We start from the raw sequence: 12,878 nt of genomic DNA, 5'->3' as shown, positions 1-12,878 counted from the left end.
GCTTGAAGACCCATCCTAACAGTACCAAAGACGAAAAGACTTCTTTCAAGAGCTTGGTATCAGTACTGATCTTCCATAGGAAATCAGATGGAGAAGGTTTTCTTTCTGGAATCATCAAGAAATTACAGCTCCAAACGTGTAAAATGAAAAAGTTTTTTTTTATTGTGTAATTGCTGCACAATATGTACAGTAATTGCCCTTTTTCTAATGCTGGACGTTTAAAGAATCCTTCATTCTGACATTGCTCCTGTTTGACAGGTGCTCATTCAAATGTGCTGGAGCAGCACTTGTTATACAGCAGATTTTTTTCTTTTTTTTGCATCATTTCTTTGCTGTCACAGTGATGAAATGGAAACCCATAATACATTGACAGCTGGTATTGCTCAAGGACAAACGTATCTAAAGATGACTGGAGTGGACGCAGCCAGCAGTGCTAAAAGAGGGGAGGTAATCCTTGAAGGTGTTGGCAGGTTTTTTGCAGATTTTTTAAAAAGTTATTCAATCCTGTCTGTTTGCAGACCTTGACAAGCAACAGCAGACTGTTTTCATTGGACAATTTCAGCTGGAAGAGTGTAGTTCTGTTTTGCAGGAATTAGCAGGTTGCATGTTAGGTGTTGATTCACTTTTACTGGATGCTGAAAGTGAATTAAAATTTTGCAGCAGTTTTGTAAACTACATGAAAAAGAAAAGATGAAGTTTTGTAAAGTGTTACAGGAAGATACTGCAAGACGGCTGGAAGACGGGGTTTTTTTCCAAGGTGGTTGAATCATTAACTGCATATATGGGGGGGTCCCAATGTGCAAATTATTTTTAGTTTCAAAGCACACTGCAGGAAAACCAAGGAAAGTAGAAAGCACTTTGAAAAGTTAGAATTGTAATAATCCGGTAGAAACGCCGCATAAAAGCTTATTGTCTGAAAGAACAGTATCTTACAACGAACTAAATTGTAAAATCATATTTTTCATCCCTACAAGGTTTTATATCCAAAATATTCTATTCATATTTGCAAGATTTGGGGCGGTGGTAGCTGTCTCCGGCAGCCTACAGACATGCTACACCCTAGAGAGGTCAACAATCCATCACAAGGCCGACATTTAGACACACGAGACGCGCAGGCCTTCACGCACACACACACACTCACAATTTAGAAGCTTCAATTAACCTAACATGGATGTTTTTTGGGACTGTGGGAGGAAACCGGAGTAACTACAGTATCCTGGGAAAACCCACACACAAATGGGGAGAGCAAGCTAGCTTCTCACACAAAAAAACCTAGCTGAAATTTGAAAGCATGAACCTCTTAGTTGGGAAGAAACTGTGCTAACCATTTACAATTAAATCATATTGAACATCTTTTCACATTGAATTATTTTGGCAGTATACAGGTAAAGTCTAAGTTGATATGACTGATAAAATAATATTGAAGCACATAATTGTTTACCTTGAAGGCTCTTTTTATGTAACCCTTTACAGTCTACAGGGCCACAGAAAAAGCTATGGGGGCCTGAATTTGTCCCCCAGGTTTTGAGTCTGACACATGTACATTAGAGCAAGATTTACAAACTTTTAAGAAATGAGCTTTTTTTATTCAAAAAACGTATAAAAAAGCACATTAGATTTATTACACCTCTGCTTTACCAGGTTTTTGCTTGTTATATTTCTTATAATGTGAGCACTGATGTAGCCTGTTGGTTCCTAGGAAAACACTGACATATATATAATTGTATGAAGGGAGGATGTAAAAACTGCTGCTGTGGTTGGGCTTCCTTCACTTGCAGAAAAAAAAATAAGACGGACCTATCATATATCATCATGGATTCCTAGAGTATCGTGTGATCAGCCCCTCCATGACCTTGTTCTAAGCCTCCCCTTCCTGCTCTGGCAACAACATGCGACACATGAATGGCTGCTGTTCTTGTGGCACTTTCCATACAGACTGTGCTTGCGTCATCAGAGATCAGTGATCAGAGAAGGCTCTTTGGTCCAGCTTTGCTGTTCAATTTGGAGAGGGTGGCATGTTCGTAACGTTTTCGAGCGGATTTAGACCAGATGATCCTCCTCATGACCTTGGCTACCCTGTCAGTAGACCAAAGGTCATCCATAAAGTGCAAATCCAGTTACGTCAGAAAACGTTAAGCTTTAAACTTTCAGCTCTGACTGAACATTTAGAGGGTTGTCTCTGAATATCTGTTGTGTTGTTTCCCTCATGCACCACCAGTCACTGCTGCTTTTTAAATGATAGATACGAGGGAGTTTGGAAGGCCATGACAATTATTGCGAGGGACGTGCTCACCACTGGGACCATTGTGCTCTATTTTCTATTAATAAAGAAGCATCTTGGAATAGCTAACCTTTTGAACATCTCACTGTGGGAATATGTGGAATTAATATTACAGTGTACAATCTGGTGTGTGAAAGCAACGTTTTTTTTTCTTATCCCCACACACTGAAGACCTCTAAATAAAAACACATGTGGCACATAAACATGATACCTTTCAGAGCTGCTTTTGAATGTATTTTTATGCAACTTCATTTGCCTTCTGTAAAGTCAACATTAATGTTCACTTCAGCTTTGTAGGACCTACTCTCTCTGCCCCTTTGTTCTTAATTGCTCATATCATTTCCTCCTTGTTTTATAGAAACTCTAGAAATAGCCATAAATCAATAGTACCATAAGCTTTTTATGTTATATCTTAAAATGCTTGATTTGATCCAGAGATCTCATTTAAATATTTATTTATCCAAAACTGATCACTGAATCTGTTTTGTTTTTTTATCCAAGATAAAAAAAAATCTAGGAAGGGTGCAACACTTCAAAGATTTAGGGGTTTTCTTGGATTCACAATTTTGAAAAGAAATAATTTAACTCTAGAAAGTGCCAAGTTATACTTTGATGCCATGACTGCTCTTCGTATTACATACTGATAAGTTTTTCCATTGGCCAGCAAAATAGTTGTAAAACCACTTGAAATAGTTCATAAACACACATTAAAGGTGTTGGATATAAAAACCAAATCATATCATCATTGCCTTATAGTCCAATAACAGGAACGACTAAGTTGGGACAACATGGTAAAATATAAAGATGCTCCATCTCTATGGTTCATTAATAAAAATACCAGTGAGTGAAAGATGACAGGTGTAGGGATGTCTGTTCAATTCCACATAGGAAAACTTCTTTGCGTCAAGCTACTTTTTCCTATCGTGCTTCTCACACTTGGAATGCAATTCTGAGTAACATAAGGGACTTTTCATTTCTCACCTCATTTCAAAAACATCTTAAGAACTGACTCTTGGAAAGCCCAAAATGTCAACATTGATTATATGCAAAGATGTATAGATTTTAAGGCTGTTTTATGTATTTCTTATTCTGTGGTATTATTTCATCATTTTTATTTCTGTATTTATTATGCACTTTTGCTCCAACCTGGGATTGGAGATGGAAAGTAACCACCTGGCTATTATCTCATGTATCTACATTTAAATATAATTCATTAATACATTTTGTCCTATGAAAAAACCCTGGAATTTTGTAAATAAAAAATGTTCAGGAAGCCTGATTTTATCCTTTAGAGTTTTAACTCTGTCAGAGCTGTGTTTCTGTTGGCCCCAAGAGCAGCATATATCTCTATCTGTGTTCCCTCTGATCTCTCATCATCTCTGAGGTCTTACATCAAGAAGCCCTAGATTTATAGATCAATAGCCATAAACAAAACATAGATTGAGCTGGACTCCAAGACAAAACAAACAGATTTTACAGTTTTCCCTCTCTGTCTCCTCATACAGTTGGCCACGAAAGCCTCAGCTGAAATAAAAAAAAGGTCATTTTCCAGCGAGAGAGCAATACAAAGCCGATCAGGCATGAAATATGTGGCAGATTCACACAAAATGAAAGACAATTATCGGAATATGACTTGTGAATAAAAGTGTGTTTAGAAAGGTGTGACTGGGTGCACAAAATAAATGGATGAACAGAGAATTTGTGTGTAATCCAATTGTAGTGGCGTGGCATTGGGCATAATACCAGTCAATCCCATTTTCGATGCTTGGTTACGTGGTGCAAAAAGTGTGTGAGAGTGATCATTTCTGTGTGTGTGTGTGGGTGTGGGGGGGGGGGGGGGGGTATGCATGCGTGTCCCTTTGTGGGTTTTTTTTATATTCACACTCATTAGTGTGCAGTCTCACACAGAATATTTATGTTGCTCTGATAACTTGGCTGACAGCTGTGCATATTTCACTGGGTGGAGAACCCTGCATTGCAGTGCTTGCTCATGGCAGCCATGCTCTTCGTGTGGGAGCAGTTTAGGGTCAGCCTGGAAGCAGAAAATTACCGACTAATCAGATGGACTGTCCTTGGTCTGCCTCTTTGCTTGGTAGCATGCAGGTCGAAGCACCGACCCAACTTCATTTTGCATCATTTAAAAATGGAGCACACCAAGAGTAAAACATGGGTGTGCTGTTATTTGTGAAAAACTGCACAAAACGGGAGAATATAAAAACAGTTTAGAGCATTTTAAATTGCCTCCATCTTCCTATCTATCTAATCAAGCACACAGAAACAGTAAAGCTGAGAATACTCATATTAATCGTTTTTCCTACTAAATAAAAAGATTCCCAAGCCTTCTATGTTTAGCCCACACAGTTTCATAAATCAGAAACGAATAAATGCCTCCTCCAGTCTGAAGAGAGTGGCCATTTTAGTACACTAGAAGAAATGCTATAGAGTAATTTGTCAAATAAATGTAAAAAATGAAAACATCCTTCTCTGCTAGCTAGGATTTTAGAGGCACAAGAAGGAAAAGAAAGTCGGGGAAGAAACATGGTTTCTTTCCAACTCTAATCATTCTTCTCATTCTCTGTCCCTTCAGCTCTTGCCCCAACACCTCCAAGTGTACGTTCAGAGGTCTTTAAGTCATGTGTGGAGGATAAGGACCGCGCCTTTTGCTTGAATGATGGAGAATGCTCCATCATTGAAACTGTGGCTGGGGTTCACAGACACTGCAGGTAAGTGAGATTTGTGTTGATGTGTGAGGGTTAGTGACATTTTTCATTCTATCCTTCTTTTGTCCTCCATTTCATAACCCCAGTTACGAAGGTGCAACGATTTAAACTTTTTGGCGATTTAAAACGAGTTGGATTTCTGGAAGAAAATATTGTAGGTGTAGGAATGGATCACTTTTGCATTGCTTATCACTATCTCAGAGAAAAATAATTATTGCAATAAAAGCTGTGATTCATTTTGTTGAAGATAAACTCTGATTGATAATGTTTAACCCCTAAAAGCAGGGGTCTCAAAGTCCAGGCCTCGAGGGCCGCAGTCCTGCAGTTTTTAGATGTGCCACAGGTACAAAACACTGGAATGAAATGACTTAATTACCTCCTCCTTGTGTAGATCAGTTTTCCAGAGCCTTAATGACCTAATTATTCTGTTCAGGTGTGGTGCAGCAGAGGCACATCTAAAAGTTGCAGGACTGCGGCCCTCGTGGACTGGAGTTTGAGACCCCTGCCTAAAAGTGACAACATGGTTAGGACAGATACCAGACTAGCTGCTATTTGTTCTGAGAGCAAAATACTGTTTTTTTATGAAGGTGTTATTTGTTACTAATATATTAGAAAATATAGTTGAATGCCATTATTATGTACTGCTGTACAGCATTTTGAGTGCTGAAAAGATTGTTTGATAATAGAGTATGGAAGTATATTAGAGTGGTTTTAGAGTTCTATTCATGTTTGTTGCAGTGACAGTCTACTATATTTTAACTGTAATTTTTTCAGTATTATGAAAAATAATTTACTCCATATTGCCCATTCCTAGTCATAAAAATGTGCTACGTATAAATGTGTGTGACTAACTTCAATTATACACAATTACTCCAGCTAGCATTACTTGATGCTGTCTTTGTGGGTATTCTTCAAAGAATATAGATCCTGACCTTATTGTTACATTTCCGAGTCAAGCATTTTCCACAACAGACAGAGTGTGACAGTTAAAAGGGATGAAAAAGAGTAGGGTATTTTTTGAGCCTTACTGTTATCTGCTTTAAGTTTTGCTCTCTCTCAGCATGAATAAACCACAAACATGTCTCAACATGTAAAAAAATTGGATTTTTGTTCTTGTCAGCATGATAGCAGTTCATACAGTGTGTTGACTGATTGGAAAAATTTCAGATTTTTGAGTTTTAAACCATCTGGTTACCAGTCAGTCTCAACAATGCGGAAAATTGACTGGGTCTGACCAGTGTGCAATTTCTTGGTACATTTCTACTTTGGACATTTAAAATTAAGATTTGATTGTTTCCTTATGCAAACAAAACAAATTAAACTGGAAATTGCTGAGGAAAAGAATGTAAATTACTCATTTCTACAACCATCATGAGTCAGATTATTTGATTTTTACAACCCAAAGTATTAAAGGATTTCTATGCAAAAGGCACACTGGATCCAAATATGATTTACCCCGTGTTCCTGCTTTGATCTGACAAAAGCTTCAATAATGATAGCAATTTCATGAAACGTCTCTCTTCTCATATCTTAACCTTGGAATAAATGTTGTTGGATATGAGCCCTTTAATCTGTGATGCATTTTAATGAAAGGTTTAAAAGAGGAGCTTCTGCAAGATCTTTCTTTGATCATACGTTGTATTCTTTCTAAGTTCGTTTCTTTTGCCCATAGAGACACCATCTTTGAAATGACGAAAAAGAACAGATGACCCTGTTGTGGGGCTTATTTCCATAAAATTATATGGATTAGCATTGCTAACATGCAACAATCTATCAAATAAACAATTACATACCTATTGATATTTAAATTTCTGGATCCGCGTAGTGGCTTTAGTGATCTTTAGTGATATCTAATTATGTTTTTACAATCTTTGACAGAAAAAAATGCATTTCTTTATCTTCCTTTGAGTAGAAGATGAACTGGACTTTTCAGGAAAGAAGGTGAAATGAGTAGCCATAGATAAAATAATATAAGTTGGATAAAATCATTTTAATAAAGGGTAGGCTGATATCCATATATTTGGCAACCCAAAAACAAATTGGCCCCTTGATGTCGCAGATCTTAATTAGCTTTCAGTACCTGTGGCACAAGGTTAGAGATGAGGTGATGCAAATTTCAGAGTCTTCAAACACTCTCTTAGCAATCTCGGTCTTGTCAAAGCATCTTTGTAGCATTTTGAAAATGAAAATAATTGATGTCCACAAAGGAGGAGAAAGCTATAAGAAGATACAAAAGTGCTTTTAGACCGCTGATAAGGTGTTTTAACAGTAATGTTGGCTGTAAAATTGAGGTGAAGCAGATCAGAGTCTAGAAGTCATGGCCACAAATGAAGGAAACCTTATAAGTGAGGACTGCAAATGAATTTGAAAATAATATTGAGTGCAACTCATTTTAGTATAATTTATTTCCCATGTATAAGTTGCTGATAGAGTCTCATTCCTCTAGCTATTCACAGCCTATTAAGGCTAGCAATATATGAATTCTTGGTAGTGAAATTTATCATGGGGGCTAATAATTGCAAATATTCAAGCAAGGCTCTTGACTACAGCTGTGTTGATAACTACCAGACACAGTACAATAATTACCTGCTAAAATGGTTCCCTGTTTCATAAATAGCACCATAAATCTAAAAAGAGGAAACCCTGGGAATGTTAAGAGTCTGCTGTGAAATTGTTCATATTCACTGCACTACATGGAGCATGAGTTGAACGCTGCAATGTACAGCAGGCTGACTCTGTCCAAAACTATTTACTGCAGTTTCCCAACATGCTGAAAATTATGCAGCACAGCATAACAAAAGGTTTGTTCATGCTTCTGCTTATTAAAATAACTTGAACTATTTTTGCTGTTGATTGTGTAAACAGATGATTTAAATTTTGAATTTATGACTAAGGCGAAGAATAGAATCAGATAGATACCAACATATCCATAAAGCATTCAGATTCCATGGATAAGGGCAAGGTTAAAGGTTTCTATGGCCCAGAGAGTCAAAGTTGCCAACCTCATTACAGTTGTAAATCTGAGGTTATACTTCAGGATATATTTGAGGAAAAAACTGCATTTAAAGTATTTTTACTCTCTAAAGTTGGTGTTACTGACCATGCAGGAGTATATTGACTGCAATATTAAAGAGATGTGTCAGCTCTAATTTTATGCTTTTCAGAATTCAGGTCATATTTTATTAACTTCACTTTTCACAGTTTCAGAAATGTTGATCGCAAGTACCTAAAACTTTGGACTAGCACTCGGTTAGTGTGCTACTATTACACCTACTCTAGATGAATATAATTAAAAGAAAAAGATAGGGAAAAAGTGATAAAATGATACATAAAAAACATATCTACAGACAGCAAAGAATACTTTTAAGCAATGCAGAGTTCCCTTTCAACTTGTTTTTACTTGCCTGATTGTTATTTCAGCAAAATGCACTGTGGAGATTAGCACCGAAATCTTTCTGATATCTCTTTATCAATACATGATAAAACATGGAGAAGTGAGAGAAGTTATGTGATTGGTAGGGAATAATAATAAAATACCTCATTAGTACCTATACTTGGATTAGCAAAGATTAGATTTCCACCTACTAAATAAGTCATAAAAGAAGAGAGAAAAGACAGATCTGTGTGATGTAGGTGATGAAACATGAGCATGAGACAATATTCTGAAAGAGAAGTAAATATGAAAAGAAATAAAAAAAACATTTCAAACATACCAAGAGTTGTGGTCTTATTTAAAAACACAATTTATTATTTATCAAAATGTTTAAACAGATAATTTATTATTTAGTGTACAAAAACATAACCATGAAGATTGTACATAAAAAAACTCCACTTTATTCTTTTCTCTGATGTTTTTAGATCTCATTACAGCTCTGTAAACTTAAGCTGATCAGGTTTGGTATGGACTGAAATGTATCACCTGTGCAAGAGCATCAGAAAACCCTGAAGACTTGGAACAATCATTACTCTGGGCTATAATTAGTGGGAGTTGAATGATTGAATATCGGGCTCAGGAAGACTTGGAGACCTAACCTAGAGACACTGTCTGCCAGTTTTCCTGCAGTTGAGTGCCTGTTGTGTGAAAGAATGATTACAGGGTTGTAGGTACTTTTGCTGAAAGGTTGCTTCTTTTTCCTGACAGAAGTTCACCCACTAAATCGGAGGAATATAATCATTTAACTCAAAGATCACTGCCGTGTGGATGTTGTTTAACGACATTGGTACAATGAGTAAAGTGTGAACACTGAGTTTGCTTTGAGAAAACTTTTACTATCAAAATCTTTTACCACAAAAAGAAAACACTTAACTAAAGAAATTCTGTTGAGACATTTTAAACATTTTTGATGCTATGCAAAGTCCATGGATTATCTTTCAAATCCTCTACAGGGTTTAGCAGGGAAGATGGTTGACAGAATCACACCTAGCAACAGGGTCAACCACACCTCACTAAGATAAAAATTTGATCATCTTTTAGGTCAGAGTTGCTCTCAACGGCTGAGAGCCTAACCCTAACTCTTAAGCTAGGACTCGTCGGCAGGAATTTTTAGGCTGAAGTAGGTGCTCTCTGAGATTATTCAGAGAACCTTTGAGAATGTGGACACTGGGCTCTGTGGAATAAAAAAAGCCTTTGTCGAAAGAGAACCACAAGAAGTTCCACTCGCAGTTTACCTAGTGATGGTAGCATCATACTGGAGGGAAGGCGGAGGGAGCTAAATATCAGGTAATACAGGAAGACAATGTGCACACCTAAGTTCAATTGAGAATCTCTCTGGCAGGACTTAATATTTGCTCTTAGACACTCTCCATCCAAACTGACTGAGTTTGAGCTAATTTGCAAAGAATGGGCAAACATTTCAATTTCTATAGACTTTCAAAGCGGTGGGCACATCTTCCAAGACTCAAGGGGCTCTCAAGTCACACCATTCAGATTTTTGTTTGTAAAAAGAGATGCTAGCCATCACTTATTTTACTTTCACCATGCAATTACGTGCTTTGTTTTCTTGGTCTTTCACACAAAATATCACAAAATGAAATTATAGTGTGGGGTTGTAATCTGAAAAGGTTGAACTTTAGCAAGTCACTGTACATTAAACACTTTCCTTCTTTTTCAGATTATAAGATGTCAGCATAAGATGACATCTGCAAGCTATTTTGATTTTGCGAACAGATTGGAAATCATAATGGTTATGAAGCTTTTTCTTCCCCTCTCCTCCAGTATCTCTTCCAATCTTTTCCTGCCCAACCATTTTTCATTTGCCAAAGCTAATAAGGGTTTCCAAAAAGAAAAAAAAAACAACAACTTTAATACGATTTTGGGGCGTAGTTTTGTATCTGGGCTTTTTGTAAATTCAAGACAGAAGAAGTAAAATAACTTATATAATTCTGACCTCTGAAAATGACAACATAGCCACATACAGGATAGGAGTACAGCATAAATGCCAATGATATTTTCAGCCCACTAGTAATTAGGGGTAAATCAAGCCTTTAATTCAATTTGCAGAGCTGTTTACTCCTCTTGATTAGCAACAAGAAAAACTGCTAGCACTCCAAAGCATGTGGGCTGTTAAAGCTAGAGGAAAATAAATATGTGCAAGACAGGAGAATAAGAGGCTGTGTAAAACTTTTTTTTTTAAATCCTCCTAAAATTAAAGTTTTAACAAAAAATAAATAAATAATAAACATTCCACATTGTCAGTCAGTTTAAATGTACCTATTAAAATCTATTTAGAATAGAATAGAATAGAATTCAACTTTATTGTCATTGCACTGTCACAAGTACAAGCAACGAGATGTAGTTTGCATCTATCCAGAAGTGCTCTACGAGATATAAATATTTATTTACAGATGTACAAGACTATGTATGTATGGACTATAAGGGGTTATAGCAAGAGATATAGATATTGTGTATAAATATAAATATGGGAGCTATATGCACAGATTATACAGATTATACAGAATATACAAGAATGTTAGGGAATGGATTATAGATAAATAATGGCAGATAAAATTTACAGGTTGTATGTGTGTGTGAAGAAAACAGTCCGTGATGTGTGTGTGTGTGAGGGTAGTCCATGTGTTATTGTTGTATGAGAGGATAGGGGAGTACAGTCCTTATAGTTTATGTTTTATGTCAGGAGGCGTTCAAAAACGTGACAGCCGTGGGAAAGAAGCTGTTCCGGTGCCTGGTGGTTCTGGTCCGTAGGCTTCTGTAACGCCTCCCAGAGGGCAGGAGGGAAAAGTGTATGTGTGCTGGGTGAGTGGAGTCCTTTGTGATTTTCCCGGCCCTTTTCAAACACCGCTTCCTGTAGATGTCCTTGATGGCAGGGAGCGGTGCCCCGGCGATATACTGGGCAGTTTTCACCACCCTCTGCAGCGCCTGCCGGTCGGAGACAGAGCAGTTCCCGTACCAAGCTGTAATACAGTTGGTGAGGATGCTCTCAATGGTGCAGCGGTAGAAGTTCGTGAGGATCTCTGAGGACAGGTGGTTCTTCCTCAGGGTCCTCATGAAGAAGAGGCGCTGATGCGCCTTCTTAATGAGTTTGGAGCAGCTGGTCGTCCAAGTCAGGTCCTCGGAGATGTGGACTCCCAGGAACTTAAAGGTGTCCACACGCTCCACCACTGTCCCCTTAATGTGGATGAGTGGATGTAGGTCAGCGTTCCTCCTGAAGTCCACAATAAGCTCCTTGGTCTTCTCGGTGTTCAGCTGCAGGTTGTTTTTGTCGCACCACTCAGCCAGACGGTCTACCTCCTCCCTGTAAGCGGCCTCGTCATTATCTCTGATGAGGCCGATCACTGTGGTGTCGTCTGCGAACTTGATGATGGCGTTAGAGCCATGGACAGGTCTGCAGTCGTAGGTGAAGAGGGAGTAGAGGAAGGGACTCATCACACAGCCTTGTGGCACTCCGGTGTTTATGATGATGGTGGATGAGAAGTGGTTGTCCAGCCGGACATGTTGAGGTCGACTGGTCAGGAAGTCGAGCAACCAGTTACACATGAGTGGACTGATGCCGAGGTCTGTGAGTTTGGTAATGAGTTGTGATGGGATGACAGTGTTGAATGCTGAACTAAAATTAAAGAACAGCAGTCTGGCGTAAGTGTTCTTACTGTCCAGGTGAGAAAGGACAGAGTGCAGCGCTATAGAGACTGCATCCTCTGTGCTCCTGTTCTGCCTGTATGCAAATTGGTGGGGGTCTAGTGTGGGGGGGAGACAGGATCTGAGGTGTGTTAGGACCAGCCGCTCCAAGCACTTGGTAATGATGGGGGTAAGGGCTACCGGGCGGTAGTCATTGAGTCTGGTTGGGTTGGGATTCTTGGGGATTGAGACGATGGAGGTAGACTTGAAGCAGGTCGGTACCACAGCGCGGGCCAGGGACAGGTTGAAGATGTCCGTCAGCACTCCTGCCAGCTCCCCAGAGCACGTTCTGAGGACACGTCCAGGTATGCCATGAGGACCCACAGCCTTGTGGGATTGTGGGACACCAGTGTTGGGAATGCTTGCTTTGTAGCTGTCTAAAAATAAAGAACATGCATCATCTGAATTACTAAGCATATTTTATGCATGAGTCACCACATACTGTTATGAAACAAAAAAATGCTCATTTACATTGTAGATGTAGAGTTGTAAGAACTGATCAGTGTCAAGTATGCAAATCTACACATTTTTCATAACTACTCTGATAAAATTACTTCCTTCCACCATAGGATTGTTTCATGATGTTCGTTATCCAGGTAAAGAGAAAACAGAAGACACTGTCAGAATTCATCTGTCTTATGGAACCACAGGGGAGATCTGGTCTAACAACTACTCCTTTTAGTGAAATGTTTTTCATTTATTGATATGCTCTACACAATGTCCCAAACCTAAGTACAGCAGTTAA

At 38.4% G+C, this 12,878-nt stretch overlaps 1 protein-coding gene across 1 annotated transcript in view; it reads left to right on the top strand.

The window, feature by feature from the left end:
- Positions 1–12,878, top strand: part of nrg3b (neuregulin 3b) — a 264,283-nt gene that overhangs the window by 108,271 nt on the left and 143,134 nt on the right. The window contains exon 2 of the mRNA XM_032574450.1: positions 4,869–5,004. Within this exon, the coding sequence (XP_032430341.1) occupies positions 4,869–5,004 (136 nt within the window). The remainder of the gene's footprint in view (positions 1–4,868; positions 5,005–12,878) is intronic.

This window comes from Xiphophorus hellerii, chromosome 10 (assembly GCF_003331165.1).
Source record: "Xiphophorus hellerii strain 12219 chromosome 10, Xiphophorus_hellerii-4.1, whole genome shotgun sequence".
NCBI classification, from domain to species: Eukaryota; Metazoa; Chordata; class Actinopteri; order Cyprinodontiformes; family Poeciliidae; genus Xiphophorus; species Xiphophorus hellerii.
This window is presented reverse-complemented; position numbering and strand designations above follow the sequence as displayed.